Here is a 26,225-nt window from a genome sequence, read left to right on the forward strand (position 1 = left end):
AAAATATCTAATCTTAACTAACCCATAAATACCTTAGAATTAGTGTATTCTAACAAATAACAAGTGCATTTTTCTTGATTCTAATGAAATACACGTGACCTATTTTCTCAATATGTTGAAAAATATTCTTGAATTAAGTAAATGCTAGAGCCATCATCTTGACATAATGATATGCATAGGCATTATATTTCTAGAAACCAGCAAAGTCAGACTAAAAACTAGTGAACTTTTCTTGATACAGCTACAAAGATTTCCATCTGGCTGCTTGTTTTAAATATGTGAAGAGGTCAAAATATGTCAAAGTTATGATTTCTTAGTTATGCTTGAAATAACAAATTATTACTTTGAAATAACAGTTTTATACTTGTAAGTGTTGATGAAACAGCTTTGTAACTTTTGATATTCTAGTTTCAAGCATGTATTTACTCAGTACAGGTCATAACATCTCAGTAACAAGCTGTAATATCTGATTTAGATAATTAGGGACCAAAACACTTAAAACAAGTGAAACAGTCTAAAATAAAAGGTGCTGACTAAGAAGAACTGTCTTATCAGACAAAAATAAGCATATATCCTCTTGATCTAAGATATTTAATCTTACTTAGATTTCAGTTTTTGCAGTGTGATAATGCAGCTAGTGTCTCAGGTGTGTCTCTTTGTTCAGAGCCCACTCAACACTAGATGATGTGCTGCTGGGCTTTGTCGTGGAGGACATCAGAAAGAGTCCAGGAACAAGTCAAGGGGTCAGGGCACTGTGAGTATCAAGTACACTGACAATCTTTTTAACCCTTACTAAAAGTTATATTTAAAATGCAATTTCAATTCATTTGGTTTTGAGCATTTTTTCAGGGTAAAGGCTGCACATTTCATTCCAAAAATAGAACAAGAAATATACTAAGAGGGTGCCCCCCATGTCTAGGTGTCAGCTGTTTGAAGGGCAGCCTGGTGGTGGTGAAGGACACCCAACAGGAGATCATACACACACAGTCAGCTCCAGTGATGACTCAGCCTCCACCTGAAAACACTCTCAACTGGTAATTACTTTATTAAACCTCATACATACAGAGTGGGAGAAAAACAGACAGAAATATACACACACATGACTTTAGATTTAAGCTAAATGCACACATCATTTCAAATCAAATCAAATCAAATCAATTTTATTTATAGAGCCCAAAATCACAAATCACAGATTTGCCTCAAAGGGCTTCTCAGACTGTACATGGTATGACACCCTCTGTCCTTAGACCCTCACAGCAGCCAGGGAAAAACTCCTCAAAAAAATATTAAAAAGACAAATATATCTGATTGACAAAGAGCTGTGACACAAAAAAGTTGGTAAACATTTGTGCTCCAGCAGTCTGTCCACCTTGTAAAGAGCAGAAAGAAGACAATTCACAGATCGTTTCGTACCAGCAGCGGTTGTCATTACACATGGTCATTAATTATAACACCTGTTTTATAAGTCACTATATACTAACTCATATTATCTCTCTGTGGTATCACTTTTATTAAAGGTATTATTAAAACATTTTGTTCCTGGCACTCATAGCGAAACAGACTTTATATACAAAGTGCATGATTAGTCAAATACTATCCCATTTTCTTAACATTGCATGGTTGGAATACGGTTACAAAAAAATACAAATGCAGGTCTCCATCAAGAGACAGAGCATACATGGTGGCATGGTTCAGGAAGTAGAGCAGTTGTCTCATAATGGGAAAATTCCTGGCTGCAGATAGTGTTGAAGTGCCCTTGAAAAGAAGGTTGGCACTTTGCATGGCAGCCTCTGCCAGCAGTGTGAGAGTGGGTGACATGTTGCAGGTGTTGTAAAGCACTTTGAGTAGTAAAGCACCAGAAAAGTGTCTATTAACATAGCTGTGATATCCGCACAAGCAAGTTTATAATAGTTTTGGATTTTTCATTCGTTTTAGTTTTAATTTCGTTGTCAATTTTTGTTTTCAAATTCAGTTAGTTTTAATTAGTTTTTATTTTGGGGGGGGGAAATGCTTAGTTTTAGTTTAGGTTTTATTAGTTTTAGTGTTAATTTTATTTTTTTTGTAATGGGGTATTTGTTGGGTGCCAGGTTAAAAAAAGTCACAATAAATGTTTCCTTTATTTCCTTTGTCTGATCCATGTGAACCCCAATAAGGTTATTAAGTCATAAATCAGATAGATATATGAAATAGATTTCATATCAACCAAAGATGAAAACGAAGGACATTTTCACTATAATTTTAGTTAGTTTTGGAACCACAAAATACAGTTTCAGTTCGTTATCGTTTTTTTTTTTTTTTTTTAGAAACTCTCACTTTATTTTTTATTTCAGTTAACGAAAATGTTTTTTCCATTCTAGTTTTCGTTATTTCGTTAGTTTTCGTTAACTATAATAACCTTGCACACAAGGAATGTTGATGATGCTAAAGACAAAATAGAGTCATGGAAGAAATTATTAGACCATTGTTTTCTTCATTTTCTTGTTCATTTCAATGCCTGGTACAACTAAAGGTACATTTGTTTGGACAAATATAATGAGAACAACAAAAATAGCTCATAAGAGTTTAGTTTAAGAGCTGATGTCTAGACATTTAACATGGTTTTCTTGATAATAACCAAAATCATTATCAAGAAAACCATGTTGAACAAGTGCTGGCCCTTAAATAGAGGCCACCTGATTCACACCTGTTTTTTCACTAAATTGATGACCTCACTGGTTGAATGCCACACTGCTATTTTTTTTAACACACCCCTTTCAACTAATTGCCCAATTGCACAGCCTTAAGAGTGTCTTGTTGTTTTTCTGAGAATCTGCTGCACCTACTGGTACCTTGTTTGCCATGTAGCAATAAAAAAATATACTAAATACCTGGATTAATCTGGTTAGTCAAATTGGACTGCTATTATTTTGAACTTTGTCGGGAGAGAACGCTGAAGAACTTTCTCTCCGTGCTGTGCGTAACTAAAGCTTTTGATTGATCACAACTGCTGCTGCATTTTTCTTCAGAGACTCTTCAGAAACACTCTCAATATTTTGGGAAGAAACTGCAACTACAACATACAACTTGACTTCATAGTCAAATTATATTTATCTTTGTTATAATCATTTAGGTTTACTTCTTTTTACATATTTATGACACATCATCATTGTACCCTAATGATGACATCATTTGACTTTGTGTCTTCCTCTCCTACACTCCTTGGTTTAAGACAAATAGGTTTAAACCAAGGAGTGGCACATATATAGAAAACCACTGTCCCATTCATTCATGTAACACTATACAACCACAATCCCAAAAAAAGAGGACATTGCCTCAAATGTAAATAAAACAGAATGCAGTGAAGACCTATTGTATGTCATTTGCAAAATGTTTTGAATACACATTACATATTATGTATTAAATACATATTATGCGCAATCCATGCAGTATTGTAACCTGTACCTTTTCCACTCTGTTTGTGATCACAGGACGACTGTTGGACCAGAAACCAGACTCTTCATGTTCTCGTTTGTGTTTTCGTTCCTACTGTGGCAATTACAGGGAGCTTCTGTTTGTAATGTATTGCTACTAGTTTTCTGTTTTTAAGCAGAGTTTGTTATTTTGTTACTCTGGAACATTATCAGAATGTTACGGAAGCTGAATGAACTGACTATATGATTTCATTGTTTAAGTCAGAACTGTAATAAAGTGAATTAAGACTCAGTTGACTTTATTCAAATGTGTTCAGAATGTGCAATAATGTTCACAAATTGTCTTGTGCAGCAGGTGGAAAGAAGTTCAACCAACATTGAGCAGCTTAGCTAGAAATTATTTAAGGATTGTGCATTTTATGATAAATGCCTCAAATTTGGTAAACTTGTAGACAAAGACATTTAGAACAAGATTTGATGTGGAGGCGCGACAAATTTTCAATATGGCGGCCATTTTCAAGATGGCCACCAGTGACCGCCTGTTTTGAGATTAAATTTCAAATTAACAATAGATAATAGGTGATAGAAACACGAAATTTGGTACAATTATAGCCAGCTAAATGGGGAACATGCAGTTCAAGACTTTTCAATATGGTGGCCATTTTTCAAAATGGCTGCCAGTGACAACTGTTTTTAGATAAAATTTCATATTAACCATGGATAATAAGAGAATTTGGTAGTTATGCTCAAAGACACAAAGGAAAAACAACCCATCACCCATTTTTAATGGCTGCTAGTGACAACTCTTTTTCGATCAATTTTCATAATAATGGACATAAATGATATGAGGATATATGTTGGATTTATCTACTAAGCAAAGCACTTGGGAACCTTCATTTGAATTACTCCTTTTTCAATATGGTGGCAAAGATGGCAGCTGACTACCAAAAATGTTGAAGATGGCGGGCATGCCTGGTTGCCTAGGAAACCAGTGCTTTCAATACAATTGCATTTATCTTATTTGGATATCAGTTAGGGTTAGAGTTAGGGTAGTCTGTGTAGATTTGTGTACATTCACATTCACACCAAATAAAATTGTCCTTAAGAGTATTTTACAATTAATAAAATAAAAACATGACGGATCCAGATGAGCTTTACAGCAAAAATAAAAACCAAAAAGGTTGTCACTGAGCGGTCAAAGACCTGGGGCTCCTCCTAAATACGCAGATGTGCGCTCATCAAGCCAACTATGGCGTCCCCAGTATGTCAAAAGCAAATTCTTTTTACAAAATAACAAACAGATAAAAAACAATATAACACAATATCAAACCAAAAAAAGGCTTGTAACAGTCTGCAAATGTGTTTATTTTGCTTTGTGCTGTTTATTTAAGGAATTAAAAATTATATACAAAGACACCATTGTAAAACCCTGTCATCCCTGCTCTTAAAGAAGCATTGTTTCCTCATCTTTACCATTTTTCTCCTCACAGTTAGTGTTACAGATACGTATTCCCTTTGACTGATTGATACAATCAGTCTGCTGTATAATACAGGAATATCAGGATCACTCATATGCAAACATATGAAGACATGGAACACACCAAACATCCATACATTTATCACCACTAATTCTTTAATTTAGTTCTGTAGTTACGCATGCTTTTATATTCCTCAGGGACGAACATATTGCAACAGAAAACAACATCTGGGCTGAAAATATGACCCGCAAACACCTGGTTTCCTGGGTGAGTCCGGTGTGGTGGATCCCCCTAGAGCCTGTGCTGTGATCCTCCTCCATGCTCCATGTGGGACAGTGACAACATCCACCCATTCAACAGTGTCCACGTGTTGATTCCTTCTCACACCACCAGACGAACGTTCCCTCTCTTGTCCTGCTCCACTAAAGAGAGGTGCTGCAGGACCTTCAGCTTGGCATCGCTCACCTTCATCTTCAACTGCTTCATCTTCTGCACACTGATGGAGCCGCTGCAGAGGAAACACAAAGATACTGTAACTAGAGCTGCAACAACAAGAATCGATTGAATTAATCGTCAACTATTTTGATAATTGAATAATTGGTTTGAGCAGTTTTTTAAAGACAATGGGCCTCATTCACCAATATCTTCTTAAGAATCTTCTTAGATTCTTTCTTAAGTCCTTCTTAAGAAGATTTCTAAGAAGACCCTACGTCAGAGTCTAATTAACATAGGATTAGCATAGGTAACCACCCATTAATGCCCATAAAAGGACCCATAAAAAGGACTGCAGGGCTGTGTGTTGACGCCACACAGAGGAAACAGCAACAGAATGCCTAAAGCAAAGCGTTGGAGCACAGGGAAAATAAATAAATAAAATTAGCAGCCTTAGTGCAGGTTGCAACAACACAAACAAATTATTTTCTGGAATAATACCTTGAAACCACAATATGTAACTGGCCGTAGAGGCCAAACTGGTCAGAGAGTTGGACTGTGATTACTTTATCAAGGACTTTTCCTCGAAGAAGGCCAGTAAAAAGCCGGTGGTTTAAGTGAGTAGTTTCTAGGACTATAGCCGGTATCTGAGTCGGCGTCCGAGTGCCGTGTTCGTCCCCCCGGTCGGACGGTCGGTCTGAACACATTAGCGCGATTTAGTGCATTTTTTTATTACCATTACAACATGACTCCCCCATGGCATGTGCCTGTATTTGTGTGTGTAAGTGCGTCTGTGTGCGCCGGCCAGCGCGAGGGAGAGAGAGAGTATTAATGGGACACTCTGGATGCGCTGGTTGATAGTTTTTTTAGGTGGTTACCTATATTTTAATTAATACTACAAGGGCTGGCTATTTGAGCGTTCTGTCTCTCCCATAATATATGTATCGTCCTGTACATGGCAGGTGCCAAACAAAACAGACCTAAACTGACAGTAATGTTGTGTGGTTGTGTGTGCCGGTGTTATGTGCGTAATGGAAAGAGCGACGTTGCACGCGCACATGATGCGTGTGTAGACAGGGGCTCGTGGTCATGATAATCCGTCTATGTGTATATCGTCCTGTACGTGACGGGTGCCAAACAAAACAGACCTAAATTACCTAGTTATTTTGTGTGGTTGTGTGTTGGCCGGTGTTGTTATGTGCGTAATGGGAAGAGCGCCTTTGCGCGCACACTTTCCGTGAGTAGGCACTACGCAGGGGCCCGTGGCGAGTTTGTGTCCAGAGGTTGTGGACTGAGGGGTTGCAACCTTGGCTTGATTTTATTTATTTTTTATCACAGATGAAGTCCCGCAGAGCCAACTTGCAACAGAACCAGTACGGACAGAGCCCTCCTGCAGCAGCAATATATATGCCATTGTTTTGTAGGTCGTGGAGAAATGCCACCTATAAATAGGGTGGTACGGACGGCATTATTTCCAATTTACTTGATTCATGTTAAAGGTTTGACACATTTAATTTAATTAAAATGAAAAAAAAAATGAAATGAATAAATAAATACATAAATATGACATAAATTTCACTGTAATGTATTTTATTTAACTTAACAAAAGAAGACAACACAACCATGCCAACATGTCAGCACTGAAATGTGCTTAAGAGTACTCCTGAGTGTTCGTAGGATTTGTTCTTACCTAAGAAAAATCCTGGATAAGAACAAAATTCATGAATGCCACAATCTTCGTAAAATCTTCGTAAGTGGGACTTAAGAACAAATTTGTTCTTAAGAACGGTTCGTGAATGAGGCCCATTAAGTCCAAATTCTCTGATTTCAGCTACTTCAGTGTGAATATTTCTGGTTTCTTTGTTCCTTTATGACAATAAATTGAATATCTATTTGGTTTGTGGACAAAACAAGAGATTTGAGGACGTCATCTTGTGGTTTGGGAAACACATCGATATTTTTCAACATTTTATTGACCAACAACTGAACAACTTGAACAACTAATCGATTAATCGTTTAAATAATTGACAGATTAATCGATAATGAAAATAATCGTTAGTTGCAGCCCTAACTGTAACAGCTGATCATCAAATGATGCAGCTCTGTGTCCCATTTCATGTGCATAGTGAGCAGAGAGAGGTTTCAAAACACTCAATTCACAGAAAAATGCACCAACTCCATATTCAGAAAATGTGCATTTAAATGAGCCATTAGGACTTCCACAAGGTTGTGATGTCACAACTATACTAATGTGTGTATCTTAGGGGTGTGACGAGATCTTGCGAGATTAAACTCGACGATATCAACGAGATCTGTGAGCTCTCCAACTTCTACTTGTGACCTGTGGAGGCAGTAAAAGGAAAAGAAGAAGAGGAGGAGAAGGAGGGGAAGCAGCAAGCAGCCAGGATGACGTCACAGGGGCCAGCAGCTCGTTAAGAAGAGCAAGAACGAATCGAAGCGGTACAGTCCTGCAGTAGTATTTCGCAGCTGCAGAGCCGGAGTCCGCAAATTGCTAATAGGCTAACAGTTAGCTCTGTAGCAGTACAGTGTGTATGTGCAAATGTATGTGTGAGAAATATTTATTTTATTTTAACTTTTATAAATTTTAGTTTTAGTTTCAATTTGTGGAAGAAGTTTATTAAAAGCTCATGCTTACATCATGCATGTAAAGAGTTATAATGAAACATATCAAAATACATGTGCAACTCGGTTAAATAGAAGTCTGTTGGTCCAGTCATATATTGTGTCATTGTAGTTTTCTTAAAATCTCGTCTCGTAAGCTGAGAGTGGTCACAGCCCTAGTGTATATATATATATATATATATATATATATATATATACATATATATATATAGTGATAGGAAGGACTCTGGACTTGACTTTGGGATACAGCCTGGGTCTCTGAGTACATGTGAACTTCTCCAGTGTAAATATTAACATGGTATTATGAATAAGACTAGAAGATGGTCAGTGTAGTTGCTTCCCAACCTGTTTTTGCTGAGGTGTTCCTGCAGCTGCTGGTAGAACACTTGGAGGTCGTCCAGCTGGACGTTGGAGCGTATGCTGACAGGAACGGCCTCCAACATGGCTTCACTCAGCTCCTCATCCTCAGAGCCTGCAGACACACAGACAGACACGTCAGGCTTGGAGTTCAACTCACTTACCTGATGGTGGAACAATGCTTCCTTATTTATACTTATGGGACAGTTCCCTTGAATCTCACTTCAGAAATATGTACATTATTTAACATTTAACATACCCTTATAACATATCAATAAAATTAACTCAACCAACATTAAGCAACATTATAAGTATCAATTCTGAGTTTTTGTTTTAGTCAGAACTCATTGTTCCTGTGAAGTACCTGACAAACTGACCTTTAAATTGCAGTGTTCTGGTTACAATCTGAGTTTAGTTGTGTTTGCATGCTATCATTTCTAATTAGAAATAGACAAAGTACAGTTGAGGGTGACGGGAGTGAGATTGCAGGAATTGAGCTGATGATGGCGCTAGATGATTAGTCAGATGATCTTAAGTTTTGGACTAAAGTCATGGACAGACGAACAGTATTCAGAGCAGAAAAGAAGAAGAACAGACTCACTCTGCTGGGAGGCAGACGCTGCTTCAGCAGGAGGCTCCTGAAAGAAAACAGCACTAGCAGAAATCAGCAGTAGTGACAAATGATCACACTCATGACTCGTGACCTCAATTGATATTGACTCTTGTTTAGGGCTGCAATTAACAGTTATTTCTATTATCAGTAAATCTGAAGATATTTCTAGTAATCTAGAGTCTAAAGCAGGGATCGGAAACCTTTACTAACAAAAGAGCCATTGTTGGGCAGAAAAACAAAAAATGTGGGAATGGAGCCACAAACCTTATTTGGAGATAAAACAGCCTACCAATATTAGTTATAGGTCATAATGAGCATAAATTAATATGATTTTGTCAGAATGCAGTGAGGACCCAAGTGCAAATGAGATGCTGGACACTGCAGAAATATCTAAGGAGGTTTAGAATCGAAAGAGAAACACAAAACAAGACGAAGTTGGCAAAATGTAGAGGTTAAGGCACCAGGCCGTAGACTTTTATAGCTATGATGCTCATTTTAGTTGTTGAAACATTTTTTTCATGCTGAATATGCTACATATTTTTAAAATTGTAGAATACACATTGCTTTGGGCTTACACCAATGGTGAATAAAAACGAAAATGTAAGGAATTAATTAATTTCTTTCATTCATTCGTTTAATGTCATACCATTTAGGTCAAAACGACAGACGGCCTGAAGAGCCACATGGGTGATTCTCATGAAGCCAGTCTAATTTATGTCTGTCTACTTTATTAAACTAAATATATTTCACTTTTATATGAATGAACAATATAGCCATAATGAGGCACAATTCATTGTTGTGTGTAAAAATAATATTTTCTATATTTTTAAACATATTTTTTATTCACAAATACATCACTGTAATGCGTCCAGATAAAAATGTCATGGTTTCCCCACACTTATATACAATAAATATTTAATAAACTTTATAAAAATAAATATACATTTGTTTAAAGTGTATAATTTAACAGAATATAATCAAACATTATGGTTTTTAACAATGTATAAAGAACAAAATCTGAATGAAAATTGATGAGAAAAATGGTAAAATGTTACAGTAATGATAGTATTGATTGAATTCAAATATGTGTATATTTTAATAAAATACATTTGGTGATACCAGCTACCCTTGAGCATATTTAAGTGCTTGCCAAGGAATAAAAAGAAAAGAAACCTTTTGTTGTTTTTTTTATTTAAAAATGTGTTACGGTAATGAATTTTGTTGCTCACAGTGGCCCTCATTTACCAAATGAGCGTACGTCAGAAAGTGAGCGTAAAGTGGGCGTAAGATCATTTCTACGCAAGCCTCGGCATTTATCAATATGGACATGAGCGGAGGGTACAATCAGATCTCACGTCTGCTCTCAGCTCGTGTACGCAAATTTGAGTCAGCGTGAAGTGCACACGTCTGAGTCGGAGAATTGATCTTAGACTATAGTATCGATGCCTGGAGGTGATCAAACTCTGTGGTGTTTTGATTTTTAATAGTGACAAGCAAAACATGTTTAGACTACATCATTTATCATTAAAACATAATCCAAAAATAAATACACCCTGTGATTGTGAAATTCTTTAAACAGAATACCAGCCGAGGATATTAAATGTTGTTGTCTTCTGCTGTTTACAGTTATTATTATTATTATCCAGCTCCGACACCGGAGCGCCAGCGTCTCCTTCACCAGCGGTGCTGCCCGAATAGAAACATTTCCAATCAGCGCTGCCACACACTCCTCTGACTAGGACATCATTATTAGTCAATGTAAAGAGGTGAATAATATATCTCCATCATAATAATAGCAATATTCTGCTATTTTATAGATTATTAGGCTTTATATATCACGATGTATAAATGAATTACTCAAACCTCGCCGGGTAGTTTAATAGTCTGCTACTCTGCTGACAGCACCACTGATTTCCTTCCTTTTCACTTTTTATGCTGCCAAACAAAACCAGTTTGTTTTGTTGCAGCTGTTGGACGTCAGCGTTTCACTTTCTGCCTCTGAGAAATTCCTCTTCTTTTGGAATTAAAACTTCTTTAAAACATTGTTTACTACCTTAAACCAAAAAGCTGTGAAAACTTTTAAGTCCGTGCTCCAAATGTAAAATATTCACTGAACTTGTTTGAGTTTATAACTATAAGTACTTTTATTTCATAAACCTCTGTCGCTGCATATTTCTGTAATATGTCTATATTGCCCCTATTGTTAATTGTAACAGTGCACTTTGCTAATAAAGTTGACTTTAGGGGAGGGAATCCTTTTTTTTGGCCGTATTGTGTCCTTCGGTGTCGTAAACTCTGAAGGCGAGTCTTCTGAATCGGGTATATATTAGGGCGTGACATTTAAATGACGCTCGTTTCAAGCCGCCACATTTATCAACAGCCGATCATTCTTACGCTGTGATTGGCGAGATACGATCATTTGATAAATCCCACGTGGACCCTGTCGTAAGACGAAATATACACTCAGATCTGCGCTGGTTTCTAAGCTCGCTTGATAAATGAGGGCCAGTGTCTCTAAAAATGTCAGAAAATACCTTAAATTTTTTAAAAATAGATTCTAAATTCATATTTAACAGTGACTTTAGATTGTATATGTTATAAAGGGTCAAAGATTCATGAGAATCACCCACATGTGACTCCGGAGCCGCTGGTTGCCTACCCCTGTTTTAAAGTGATGCCTAAAATGTCTTGTTTCCTTTGAAACGATTTGAAGACAAGCTAAAAGACCAACTCTGCAATGTTGTGATGCAGACAAGGAAGTGAAACTGTAACAAAGGTTAGTAATAAACAAGAAGGTTTCTGGCAGCTGACTGGGTCTTACCTCTGTTGTGGTCTCACTGACAGCTAATCCCAGGAGTTTTAATGACTCCAGCTCGGACTCGTTCAGTGGCTGAACCTGCAGCATGGTAACAAAGACACAAAGACGTCATATATTTGTGTGTATGAGACAATACTTGCCCGGACAATACCCGGAATGAGGCGGGTCTCATTTGCCGAAACGCCCCTAATTTGAATACGAGCCGTCCAGAGCCGACTTTTGTCGGGACTTTTTTAGTCCCTTAGCGACTATTTTTCAAGAAATCGACTGGAGACAAATCCAGCGACTCTTTCTTACTCTTCTTAATGAGCCGCTAATGAGCCGGAGGCCAGCTTGTTAAGAAGAGCCACTGTTAGCGGCAGTTAGCTAGTTAGCTCAAGAAAGCGACTGGAGACAAATCCAACAAATCCTTCCTACTCGCCGCCGTTAGCAGCAGTTAGCTACAGTTATCTCTGTTGCAGCTGAGGAAGTATTCTCTGGATTAACTAAGTTAATTAATATTTTAAATGTCTTATTTTGATGTTGTAGAAAACAGACATTTCCTCAGTAAAGTGAGACATGTTAAAGTGTGCTGTGACCTGCAGCACGTTGCTGTATGTGCTGCTGCTACAGGAGGTGTTCACTTAGCGATCTCTGTTTCTTTAGAAGCACCAGACACTCTGTAAATTAACGGCATCGCTAACTCTGCACAATCAATATGTTTATGATCAGTGGAGACGCATAATTGGCCATGCTGCTTTCAGCTGCTGATGTTGTGCACAGTTAGCGACGGTGAAAACCATACATCACCTCTGGAGTCTCTAAATCCCTCTGGGGGCTAACTTGTAGTGGAGACATGTAGAGTGAGAGGACTTTAGAGAGGGTGTGGCCTGAGACTTTCCCGGTGGACACTTTCCCCCCTAGTGGAAACACGGCTATTGAACTCCTTGACGTTATCTTTACAGTTTAATCTCACTTGAGTTAATTTAAAAATTGACAGGATCAAGTCTCTTTTCGTCTTTTCAAAATAAAAGCGTCCTTTATCAAAACAGGCTTTTGCATAGTATTATATATATATATATATATATCTTTTATTTTGCGCATGTTTGCATGCATCGATCAAACAATTAATTGATCGTTAACGTTACTGATAATGGAGTTGGCAGGTTTCTTCCAACGCCGATTCCTAACAGGAACCATGTTCATCACAAGTTAAAAAAGAAAGACCATCAAGCCTCAGTGTGACATTCACAAAAGCTTAAGTAGACCAAACATTGTTCTGTGTACAGTGTAGTACATGAGTGGTGTGTGAACAGTGAGTGTACCTCTGCATCAGTCGTCTGTTGGAAGTGTTGGACCAGATCCATGGCACTGCTGAGGTTCTTTCTGATGTTGTCCATGGATTCTTTCTGTGCAGCCGCGATCTCCTTCACCTGTGAGCTCAGCGCTGCATGTTTGGCCTTGATGGCCCTCACATTCTCCAGGATCTTCGCCGGGTTCTCCTGCAGGCACAGTCCGTCACCGGAAGGTACACACAGATAAGGATTATCAGAATTAAAGTTTCATTACACCAGGGGTGGGCAACCTGAGGCTCTGGAGCCTCATGTGGCTCTTCAGGCCGTCTACAGTGGCTCCCTGTGGCTGTGACAAAATAATTATACCAAATGAATACTGATTTCTTTAAATTTTTATTTAAATTTTTACGAATTTAAAATGTAAGTTGTAATGTAATGTATGTTTTTTGTGTGTTTTTATGTGTTTTTGTGTGTGTTTTTATATGAGCGTTTTTATATGTGGGTTTTTTTGTATGTTTTTATGTGTGTTTTTATGTGGTTTTTTGTGTGTTTTTTTTGTGTGTGTTTTTACGTTGTTTTTTTTTTGTCTTTACATTTTTATTTTTATTTATCATTGGCGTCGGCCCATTGGAATTTGTATTCTTCAATTGTAAAAATGTGCAGCTAATATGTGGCATGGCATTAAAAAGTCAACTAAAATGTGCATCATAGCTTACGAAACTTACAAAAGTCTACGGCCCGGTGCCTTAACCTCTAAATTTTTCTAGATAGGCAAGCTTTCGATTCCAAATTTCCTGAAATATTTCTTTGGCGTCCAGCCTCTTATTTGCACTTTGGCCTTCGCTGCATTCTTCATATTAATAAATGTTCATTATGGCCTATTCATCATGTTGATAGGCTCATTTAGACTTAGTTAGGTCGTTTTTATCTTTAATGTTGCCAACAATGGCTCTTTTCACAAATGTTTGTTAAATCAGCATCTCTACATGTGTGGCAGCCAGTCCACTCCAGTGTGCACTCCAGAGCCTCCTCATTCTACTTAAAGAGACAGTGATCACCTGAACCATATCTGACTTTATGGAAGATTATAAAAAACACTGCTGTGATTAAAGATTGAGATTATCTCACCAATAATGATTTCTATACTCTTTCTAAGTTAAAATATTAGTGCTGTGTTGTTTAAAAATGAATATGAACATGTTTTCTTTGCATTATTTGAGGTCTGAAAACACTGCATCTTTTCTTGTTATTTTGACCAGTCGTCATTTTCTGCCAATAAATGCTCTAAATTAGCCTGGGTATACCCAGACTGCCTTGCGCGCTCAAATTTCATTTCGAACCTCAAGGCAGTCTGGCAACCAGGGCCGTTCCTTAGCCCTGTTTTAGGGATCCAATCACAGAACGGGGAGGAACAGCAAAACGATGACACGTGCTAGTCGGCAGACGGAAGCTTGTAGTTTTGTAGTTTTCTTATGGATCCAACATGGCTGCAGCAGACGCGAAACTCTCTTTAGCTGTAGATGGTGTTTTAAATAGTTTAGAGCGAAAGTTGATTTTAAAAGAAGAACAACGTTTGACGTTACGCTCCTGTTTCACCTCGAAAAAGGATGTTTTAGCCTTGCTTCCGACAGGATTTGGGAAAAGTCTAATCTACTAGCTAGCGCCGCTACTAGCGCCGCTACTAGCCCCGCTACTATATAGCCCCGCTACTAGTCCCCCTACTAGCCCCGCTACCGCTCGCTGCTGTAACCCCGGTGATCTCGCTACGAGCCGGGGGACAGCGGAGCCGCCGAGAGACCAGCAGCAGCTTGTTTATTGCCCATAAAATCAGTGGATGTGTGTGGCTGAATGACATGAGGAGGGAATAAGGCGTAAAAATAAATAATCTTGCAGAAAGCGAGAACTGGAGAAGCAAATCAGCAAGCAACACTCTCTCACAGACACACACACACACAGACACACACACACACACACACACAGACACACACAGACACACACAGACACACACAGACACACACAGAGACACACACACACACACACACACACACACACAGACACACAGACACACAGACACACACACACACACACACACACACAGCCGGTAGACTGTGAGCAGCCAAAGCCAGAACATGCTGCAGAAAAACGTTGCAGAAGCAGAATGGAGCATTTTAGTCTTGAAGTAGAGATGGGCTAGTCTGGCTATGTAAACCATAGATGTAAACATAAATTTCTGTCGCACTATATACGTCATCGGGTTTAACTGATACGATTGGCCTCTACAGAGAAATGAACGGCTGGTTTCCAGACTAATGTGATTAGTCTGGTGTTAGCCAGGCTAGCTCTAAATGGCAAAATTATAAAATTTCAAACTTGAAACAAAAGTTGTCAGCACTTTATAGAATGAAACAAACATATTCCTTTTACTCAAACGCATTCCTATAAATAATATAACCAGCAAAACGGATTATTTTGCAGTGGTCTCTTCATTTTTTCCAGAGCTGTATAATGGATGGTAATGGTGATGATGATGGCTTGTGGATGACAATTACTGTTAAATAGTGTAAAAAAATATTATAATAATAAAAAATATTATATTTAATGTGTGAATGCTGTCCTTTTTGGATACAATCAACAGTACCAGAGGGTGATAATGAACCATAGCAAGATTCTCCCCAGAAGGCAATATGAACATTTACTGTCACAAGAATGTTGGCCAAAATAATTGCAATTCACAGTATTTTCTAGATAATCATCAAATACTCTTAAAATGAAAATAAAACTTTCCTCAAATAAGAAGATGGATTTTCTGTCAAAACAAATTTGATTTGACCTGTTGCATAAGGGCTGTGGCCAAATAAGTGCTAGTGTTAGAGGAAAAACTGTAGTTAAATCTGGTCAATTTGCCAGAGACCACAATAGAAAAATAGGCTATAGGGCGATATGGACCAAAAGTCATATCCTGATATATTTAGGCTGAATATCGATATACAATATATATCCTGATATTTTTATCTCAAAGTGAGATCAAATTTTCAGTCAAAGCCAAACATGACATGTCACAAGTAGTTTTATTGAAACTGTTCATTTAAGTGAACATAAATACTGTATAACAGGAGTACCTCTTTTTAAATTAAAGCTTCATAAAGTAAACATTTAAATAAAAAAATATCTTAAATAAAAATATCCTATGGAATAAAATAGGCCAAACTTTTTCTGAAATAAATATATTTATATGTGAAAAGAATAACGAACATTACAAAACAACTATGACAAACCCTAGTAAGGGCATTTATATAGAAAGAAAGAAAAAAAATGCAATATGGTTTAATTCCAAATCACATTTAAAAATATATCGATATATCGCCCAGCCCTATTATAGGGCTGTCCATCTTATTTTTTATTCATATTAGCTACCTGTTCTTTGATTTTTTTGGACAAAAACAGGACAGAGGGTTGTATTAGCTACTTCTACGTGTCCTGATTTGTTCTGTTCTGTTACCTGTTCGCCAGTCATTTACTGTAATATTTCGACTTGTGTTGCATTGTTCCTTTATGTACAAAAATCAATATTACTAACTGTGTTTGAGGTTTTCAGAATTTTTTTTAGAAACAAATACTGTGCAATAACTATTGTTCACCCCTAACTGGTAAATTGCATTTTAAGCTCAGTAGTTATTGAACACCCTGTATACTGAAGATTGTGTTGAGTCTGTTCTATCTTTAGTTGTGTGTAAAAATGAGAAGAAATAACAGCTGTTATTTTAGTTATCACCTCAGCAGGACATCCATTCTCTGCAGCGTTCTTGATGAAGTCCGACTTCAGCCGCTTCTCGATGTATTCCAGGTCTGCCTCTGACTTCTGGAACTGCAAAGACACTCAGCTTTATGCTTTGGTAGTACACCGCTGTACACTGGTTGGCTCATAAACAGGGCTTGCTTTTTCTAAAAGTATAGGTACATATTCATTGTCTATGGATAAAAAAAAAAAAACAGGGAGGTGATCAGTCCATAAAGCAGGGGTCGGCAACCTGCGGCTCCAGAGCCACATGTGGCTCTTCAGGCCATCTACAGTGGCTCCATGTGGCTGTGACAAAAAAAAAAGTACATTTTCATTTTTCATTGGTGTAGGCCCAAAGCAATTTGTATTTGTCAATTGTAAAAATGTTAAGCTTATATACGACAATAAAGCATTTCTTTGTAACATAAAGTCATGGAAAAAATTATTAGACCACCCTTGTTTTCTTCAGTTTATTGTTCATTTTAATGCCTGGTACAACTAAAAGTACATTTGTTTGGACAAATATAATGATGACAACAAAGATTTATGATAAGAGTTTATTTTAAGAGCTGATATCTAGACATTTTTCATGTTTTCTTGATAATAACCAAAATCATTATCAAGAAAAACCATGGAAAATGTCTAGATATCAGCTCTTCATTATTCAGTGGTCTAATAATTTTTTCCATGACTGTATTAATCAACTAAAATGTGCATCATAGCTTACGAAAATCTCAAAAAGCCTTAACCTATACATTTGGCCAACTCCAAGTCTAGTTTTGAGTTTCCCTAGTTACACTAGCTTTAGATTACAAACTCCAAAATCATATTAATAAATAAATTAGTCATGCTGGTAGATTCATTTAGACTTACGAGGTTATTTTGGCCAACAATGGCTCTTTTGTTAGTAAAGGTTGCCGATCCCCTGCCATAAAGCCATTATGGTTACTGTGGTGTTTGAGGAGACTGGTTTGTTAAATTTTGCAAATGGTATTTCATAAAGTGACATTAGCTGTTAAAGGGGTCGTGCGTAGAATTTATGCTGTGTTTACACAACCAGCAACCAGCTCCAAGTCACTTTCAATAGAAGCCAGTGATATAAAGCTACACACTGACGATTGACACTTGTAGCTGTGTGACAGGCATGGTGCACTACACAGGAGCTGTATCCCAAAGTCAAGGAAGGATCCTTTAATTAATGACCTAGACTCTGGCAGCCTGCCAGACTCTAATCTGTCCAGCCAGAGTCTCACGTCCTGCGCTAACATAAAAGTATTTTTACACACCAAATATGGACTTTTATGGGAAAAAAATTCTCCGGGGGACCCCCCTAGCCAGCTATTTTCCACACTGACTGGCTGCTCCATGTCCTAATGGACAGCATGTTGACAGCAATTATAAATGACACAGTAGGATAAAAAAAATTCTAGAATACGGTATCTCCCAACTGAGAGCTAAATGAGAGCAAACGCCTCACATTACATTTTTTCGCAAAGTGCACAAGATTAATATGTTATACTTAAAAATTTTCTCCAGGGGGTGGGGGGTAAATGGACCTGCACTTATATAGCGCTTTTCTAGTTGCTTCGCGACCACTCAAAGCGCTTTACACTACAGACTGCCCTCATTCACCCTTTCACACACACATTCATACTGGTGGGAGCAATTTGGGGTTCAGTATCTTGCTCAAGGATACTTTGACATGTAGGCTGCGCAGTCAGGGATCGAACCACCAACCCTTCGGTTGGGGGCCAACCAACTCTACCAACTGAGCCACAGCCGCCCTAGGAGGGGGCCTAGATGGTTCCAATGTTTTTTTTGATCATGATTTTAGTTATTATCAAGAAAACCATGGAAAATGTCTAGATATCAGCTCTTAAATTAAACTCTTATCAGCTATTTTTGTTGTTATCATTATATTTGTCCAAACAAATGTACCTTTAGTTGTACCAGGCATTAAAATGAACAAGAAATTAGAGAAAACAAGGGTGTTCTAATAATTTTTCCCATGACTGTATATTGTATTGCATGACTCAACATATCGCAAAATGCTTAAAATCGCAATAATATCGTATTGTGACTCAAGTATTGGGATAAAATCATATCGTGAGGCCTCTGCTGATTCACACCTGTAATAAATACAAAGGAATATGAATATTATGTTAGAACTGTGATGTCTCGAACTTAGGTGTGGAATAAAAGTTAATTGGTGGGGTATTTTTCATCTAATTTTATTGAATATACTATAAAACAGGGAAACATATATGAGCTTGAAGTAAATATTGAAATGACTACTGTCGATTAGTTGTACCAGACATCAAAATGAACAAGAAATTGAAGAAAATAGTCAAAAAAAAATTTTTCCATGACTGTATAAACACATGAAAGTAAGACTATTTCGCTTAGAAAGAGCCCTTCATATCTCCATAGAGCGGGTCCTCTTCCATGTTGTTTCTACTTGGACACAAAGAAAACAAAAAAATAATACTGGCTCTAGAGAGGACCTTTCACACTTTTGTTAGGCCACCATAGGTTCCCCTTCATGCTTAAAAAGGGAAGTTCTTTAAAAGGACAGAGTGGTTTTGAAAGAGACTGATCATGTTGTCGTTCAGATTATATAGAACAGTCTCAGAGTAGGTTAGTAGCGACACATAGAAACATTGTTGTATGCATCTTTTTTCAATGACTCAAACTGTACACCATCTATTTTCCCTTGCGCACTCTCACCCAACCCATCAAATCACAGCGTGCTCCATCTATCTGCTCCACTGGACTTGACACAGTCCAGACGTGTTAAAGTAGTAAGTGCAGCTGGTCTCTGCGGTTTTCAGATGCTTTGACAATACTATTGCACTGCTAGCTGTCTGATACAGTAGTGCAATGAAGTCAGAGCACCTGCCAACAGCTGGAGCTGAAGAGGGTTTAGAAACGTTTCCATCGCTTGGAACCATTTCTGGCCAATGCCCTTTTAACATTGCACTGCTTTTCTAGCAGGGTCACCAGTAGTACAATATAAAAGGGGCACTGGACAGACAGCGGAACAGTTGTTGGACTTTCTCTCGGTTAGTTGTGAGTGTATCATAATAATAATGTGTACTAATGTGTGAGGTATTTCACTACATCATATAGAATTAGACTGCATAAAGTATACCCTCTACCACATTGTCCAGACTGAAATATCTCATCTACTGCTATTGGAGATTTTTTTCTACAGACATTCATGGTCCCCAGAAGATAAATCCTGGTCACTTTGCTGATTCCCCAACATTTCCTTTAGTGCCATCAGCAGGTCAGGTTTCCACCAATCCAGTCAATTAGCTACTTTTTCTTTGTGGCCACTATTACCCCCTTTCGACCAAAGGTAGTTCGGAGCTGGTGCCTAATCTCGAACCAGTTCCTTGCAATTTGACAGTCAAAAAAAACAGCTCTATGCCAGCAGAACTGTCCAGAGAAGCTTTTTGCTGCTCTGGAACAGGCGGCAATCTCCGTGCCTGAGCATGGAGGCCACCAGGAAGTGCATAAAGCCTGCAATTCACCGAAATTCCAGTAGGGGGTGCTAAGTTTGGCTGCAAAAGAAATCTGCACATTCATTTCAGTGCTAAATTTGAAAACTTCTCACTTGATTTATTACCTCAGAAAAAATTTTCAGGGACAACATTATGGTCTCAATCGCTAGTAAAAAATCTTCTCCAAGACAATTTGATGTCAATAGTTCTAATAATGGCCCCATTTAGAAGAAAATAGAAGATAAAGAATCGTATGATTTGGGGCGTTTCTAGCTTTGATTGACAGGTCACTGACAAGGCGAGCCGTCACCAGGAGAGAAGCAGAGCAATGCGTATCCATGGAAACGTGTCAATAAAGTTATATATAACGTTATATAGATAGAAAAGAGGACGTTTACCGGTTTGGTCTCATAACTTTGACCCTTTCACACTGTATTTTCACTTAATGACAGTTTATTTGAATGTTTTGTTCAGTAAAAATGTCTTGTTCAGCGTTTGGTTGAACTAACAGACGCTCCAAGGAGTCGCTGCTCAGTTTTCTGAGGTAAGAAAGATACATTTTGTTTTTGTTTTTTTGCTAGCCAAAACTAACATCCCAGTTAATGCTCCAATTAATGCTAACATGAATTAGCAGCGGCTTCTCTCAGTTGTTGCCAGTGTAGAGAGGCTGTAGTCAGTGTCGTCAGATCCCTCGCGATCCGCCACAGTCCAATTATGGTCTGCTCCGCGTATCGGAAACAAGATGGCGACACAAGATGGCCACCAGTATAACGCTGAACTCGAGGCTTCCAACGGGCAGTCCACAAACCAATGGGTCACGTCACGTGACTACGTCCATTATTTATATACAGTCTATGCTCTGGAACCATGAACCACTTGTGTCAGGGGGGAAAGTATCCACCAGGAAAGTCTCAGGCCACACTGTGCACAACGTCAGCAGCTGAAAGCAGCATGGCTAATTATGCACAGAGTCTCAGCTGATCATAAACATAGTGATTGTGAATTAACGGCATCACTAACTGTGCCTGAGTGTCTGGTGCTTGTTGTAAACAAACAGAGATCGCTAAATGAACACCTCCTTTAACAGCAGCACATACAGACTGTACTGCTTCAGAGCTAACTGTAACGGCGGTGAATAGGAAGGAGTCGCTGGATTAGTCTCCAGTCGCTTTCTTGAAAAATAGTCCTAAGGGGGTCTGAAAAGTCACTAAATTTAGCAACAAAGTCGCTAAGTTGGGAACACTGGATTTTACAAATGGCGTGTGTTGTTGTCGTGTAGAGTACTATGTCATGTACTTAGCAATCTATCCAATCAAGAACCAGGCTGTTTTCAGGGGAGAAAAAAGACCCTGCTCTTCAACAGGGACGAAAAAAGTGACAAAAGACCACTCCGGATTGCTCGTATTCAAATTAGGGACATTTCGGCAAGTGAGACCCGCCTCATTCCAGGTACTGTCCAGCTATTACCCGGTAGTGGAAACAGCCCTAATGTGACCAACAAAAAACACAGAGGTTGACTATGACTGCAAATTCAAAGCACTGTGTCCTAGCAGCAGCACAAGTGTCGTGTTTCGATATCAACCTAGGCTCGCAAAACCAGGAGCAAAATTTGTAAGGAGACAAAGTACCCCACTATTGTTGTTATCATGCTTGAAGTTGGAGCTATATGGAGACATATATACAGACGTATACAGTGATGTAAAGACATGGCTCTAGAGCCTGTGGAAAAGCAGACAGGTTCTGACACGTTCGCAAGATGAAACTACTGTGAACCAGCACCAGAGCTAGGTTCGCGTTGGCTGAAAAGGGGCATATGAGGAACACATTTGTGGTTTTGAGTGAATAGTCTCAATAACTTTTAGATACTACTGTTATGCTTTCGTTTCTACTTTTCTAGTGTAAACACAACACATATTTAAAAAACCTGCCTAGAACCACAATATATAACGGATCTGGAATATGGCAAGCTGTTGGGGACAAAAACAACATAATTTGGTCAAACACTTTACCTATACCTGTTTTATTAATATTTTGCTATAGCTACATAAAAAAAATGTTTGAGAGCTACTTATCATAAAATAAATACTAGTGGTGAGGGGGGGGGGGGATCCATACAGCACAGTATTGTGATATTTTGAGTTGCAATATTATATCGATTCATGGCCACCAAGTATCAATATTTAGCTTTATTTTAGAAATAACGCTGGAAAGTTACAATGGTTTTAGCTACATGCTAAAGACACTGGAACCAGGTATGTGACTCTGTGGCGACGTTATATTCACGGTCAGTCTATGGCTTTGACTCTCACTGTGGAGAAATAAAAAATAATTTTCTCTTATTTGACAAAACAATCCTTGACTGAATTGAATTTTGTGGACACAGAATGCAGTTAAACCTAAAAATACAATCTTGGAAAAAAATATTAGACCATAGTTTTCTTCAATTTCTTGTCAAGCCATTTTTCATGGTTTTCTTGGTAATAACCAAAATCATTATCAATAAAACCATGTTAAATGTCTAGATATCAGCTCTTAAATTAAACTCTTAGCTATTTTTGTTATCATTTAATTTGTCCAAACAAACGTACCTTTAGTTGTACCACACAATAAAATGAACAAGAAATTAGAGAAAACAAGGGCGGTCTAATATTTTTTTTTCCATGAATGTATATGTTTATTAAATATGTGACGAATCTGCTAAATGAGGCAGAAAACAGCTGCACACACCAGTACGGGCAGTACCAGTTAGTGTTGAAACCAGTAAGGACACAACACCGGGCTCCAGCTGTGTGGCGGGCTGCTGCTGCTGCTGCCGCTGCCTTCTTGTGTACATGTCTTCATGGTGGCCATGTTATTACATTTAGCAGACAGGAGGAAGCGGCTGTAGACAGCACAACGTTCCGTCTGGACTGGCCTAACAGGCTGTTAGTAACAGTCGCTGTTAGCAACAGTAACAGTTGTAGAAGACAGAAGGTTCCAGACGAGGCTGGAACATTAACGGTTGACGGGCCGCCGACTGGCGCAAAGGAGTTTGAATTGTTTATTAATACAAAGAAAAAAAGCTGAGCTGACTGCTTTGACTGTGACAGGAGGAATAACTCATCGATGATTAATTAGCTGCTGAATGTCTCTGGAATCGTTTAACACGGATGAAAAGCCATTTCAGAAGCTGAATATCGCAGAAAAGACAATAGTTTGACACTGTGCTTACCATCAACTCCAGCTTCTCAACTGCTGTCTCCATGTTGAATAGTTTTCAGCCTGATGCGGGCTCTTCTATTGGCCAGCTGTCAGGAATGCAGCAATCTGATTGGTCCGCCTTGTAAGGCGAGAGGCTGTGTGTGTGTGTGTGTGTGTGTGTGTGTGTGTGTGTGTGTGCGCCATATTGCTGCCCGTCTTTTTGTGGAATGGCTGCATTTTTTTTCTTTCAAAGGAAAAAAACTTTATTTACAAAATCTATACCTATCTATATAATTATGAGATAAAGATGTCATAATTAGGAGATACAAAGTCAAAATTATGAGATAAAAAAAGTCATAATTATGAGATAAACAGTCGAAATTATGAGATAAAAAGCGATAATTATGACTTTTTATCTCATTATTTTGACTTACTTTGAGGATATTTTTATTATCAAGGCTAAGGTTTATCTTTCTTTTTTTTGTGGCGGTAAAGGGGCTTCCATAAGGGCCACATTTTTTTTTGTTTAAATTCTCAGGTTCACTCTTATCCAAGGCGTCAGTCTTTAGATCTTCTTCAAGAGATTTCTGACATGAGAGGTCAATTTACTGTTAAATTTAGAGACACCAAATTATGGAAAACCTTTTCCCATCTGGCAAAGAACTCAATATTTTCGACTTTGTTCTCGTAATTAATTAAATATTTACAACTTTATTCTCGTAATTAATTAAATGTTTACAACTTTTTTCTCGTAATTAATTAAATATTTACAACTTTATTCTCATAATTAATTAAATATTTACAACTTCAATCTTGTGATTACATTTTTTTTTCTAAATGTGGCCCTAATACTCAGTCGTAATAACATTCTCTAACATCTGAGAAAAAAACATTTAAACTTTCAACTTTTCCTGTTAACCCTCCTGTTAATTTTAACCCTTTGTTTAACAGCAGGAAACCCCCCTAATGATCTTTTTTCAACTTGAAATTTGATAACTTTTCCTAGAATGACCCCATCATGAGAAAAAGTCAAACATTGTCTTTGTTCATATTTCCATGAAAGCTGTACACTAACAGGGTGCAAATCTTGTCTGTGGACATTTTTGATCTAAAAAACCATTTTCATACCACAAAAACCATAAAAACCATGCATGCATGTGGGCACGTATTCACGCACTCTTGCTAACAAATTATACATACGTACTATACAGTACCTTAAGCAATGAAAATAATAATAACTAGAAAATTTCCTCTGAGGAAATTCTGAAAGGGCCACGGGGGCTACTGCCGGTGTGTGTACACTATGATGAGATTCTTCAGAGATTTCAACCAATTAATACTAGTAATGTTATAATACTACATAATATACAAGGAGCACATCTACAATAAGCATTCCTTTTCAAGTATTTATTTATACAGCAACCTATGCCCTTTAACCTCAAAATGTGTGTGTGTGTGTGTGTGTGTGTCTGTGTGTGAAACATGTGTATCTGGACAGTTGTGTAACGAAAATTGCATAAAGTTACCTGTGTGTGTGTGTGTGTGTGTGTTTGAAGAATAGACTATATAAAATGGTTTGAAGCATGTGTATCTTGAGGAGTGTGCGCGCTTATGCGCATGTGTGTGTGCATGTATCTGTAACTGTAATCACATCAAAGATCAAAGGCAATCAGAGCAAAACTATAACTCTGACAGCTTTACCAGAGGATTGTGAGTGAGAAGACAAATTTTCCTACGTTTCTATGTATAAATGATTTCTGTAGAGTGCAATTTGTGGCCTGGAGCGCAGTTTTCAAATATATTTTTTGACAATTTTATCTCTCCCTCTACACTCTGGCGATGATGTCACACACTGTGACACGAACATTCCGTGCAATACACACACATTATAATCTCAGAATTTCTCCAAAAATGATCATGGTCATTGAACAGGGATTGATAAAAAACTATATGACCTATCGAAACGTGGATTAATACACCAATACACAAGACTTGTGTCTACTGTTTAAAGTTTAAATGGAGTCTCTAGGTGAAATTATGCCGGAGAAGTAGACGTTTAAAAATCTCCAATTATTGTTCTTTTTCGCTCATTTTTTTTCGGGCGTCCCATTCATTTCAATGCAAAATTCTGGGCAGTTTTTCGCGACTTACGTCATGAGAGGTAAAATTGTGAATGTGAGAGGTAAAAGTGTGTTTGTGAGAGGTAAAATTGTGAATGTGAGATGTAAAATTGTGAATGTCAGAGGAAAAATTGTGAATGTGAGATGTAAAATTGTGAATGTCAGAGGAAAAATTGTGAATGTGAGAGGTAAAATTGTGAATGTGAGGGATATTTTTTGTGTATGTGAGAGGGAAGAATGAATTATGGCCCATACGGCCTCTCATATGGAAGTCTCTAACAGACAAGGAAAGTATTTAACCTTTTCAGTCTCAGTTTTCACTCTTCATACACATTCAATGTTTGACCGCAGCCGAGGCTACAGTGTGTGTGTGTGTGTGTGTGTGTGTGTGTGTGTGTGTGTGTGTTCATGGGAATGAAGGAACATGCCACCCGGTGATAAAATGTGATTCATTTTTTAAAAATTGTTCATCCCTTTCTTTGTGATTAGACTGGTCTCTGGGTAATTCTCTTGTTGGATGGATAATTCCATATTCTAGTTATATTTGGTAATAATCGATCATTCTCCCTCAAACTACAACACCATTTCATTTAGGTTCCATAGTCCCACCGGACTC

At 37.9% G+C, this 26,225-nt stretch overlaps 2 protein-coding genes across 6 annotated transcripts in view; one reads left to right on the forward strand and one right to left on the reverse strand.

Moving 5' to 3' along the window:
* The window catches only part of LOC131986392 (inactive serine/threonine-protein kinase TEX14-like), a 60,777-nt gene extending 57,075 nt beyond the window's left edge, over nt 1-3,702 (forward strand). For 4 of the 5 annotated variants that reach the window (XM_059351315.1, XM_059351317.1, XM_059351319.1 and 1 more), the window contains 3 exons: nt 647-754; nt 920-1,034; nt 3,468-3,702. In XM_059351315.1, the coding sequence (XP_059207298.1) occupies nt 647-754; nt 920-1,019 (208 nt within the window). In that variant the 3' untranslated portion in view covers nt 1,020-1,034; nt 3,468-3,702. The remainder of the gene's footprint in view (nt 1-646; nt 755-919; nt 1,035-3,467) is intronic. The other variant, XM_059351318.1, reaches the window with a different exon arrangement.
* A 1,066-nt stretch (nt 3,703-4,768) lies between these two features.
* On the reverse strand, nt 4,769-23,572 carry ska2 (spindle and kinetochore associated complex subunit 2). The gene is made up of 7 exons (XM_059351321.1): nt 23,521-23,572; nt 16,798-16,890; nt 13,056-13,232; nt 11,755-11,829; nt 8,922-8,958; nt 8,309-8,435; nt 4,769-5,396 (listed from the first exon to the last, which is right to left on the reverse strand). Exons 1-7 carry the CDS (start codon nt 23,551-23,553, stop codon nt 5,270-5,272), a joined length of 669 nt encoding a protein of 222 aa, XP_059207304.1. The 5' UTR covers nt 23,554-23,572; the 3' UTR covers nt 4,769-5,269.
* Between the last annotated feature and the right edge of the window lie 2,653 nt (nt 23,573-26,225).

The sequence above is a fragment of the Centropristis striata genome, chromosome 15 (assembly GCF_030273125.1).
Source record: "Centropristis striata isolate RG_2023a ecotype Rhode Island chromosome 15, C.striata_1.0, whole genome shotgun sequence".
Classification (NCBI taxonomy): domain Eukaryota; kingdom Metazoa; phylum Chordata; class Actinopteri; order Perciformes; family Serranidae; genus Centropristis; species Centropristis striata.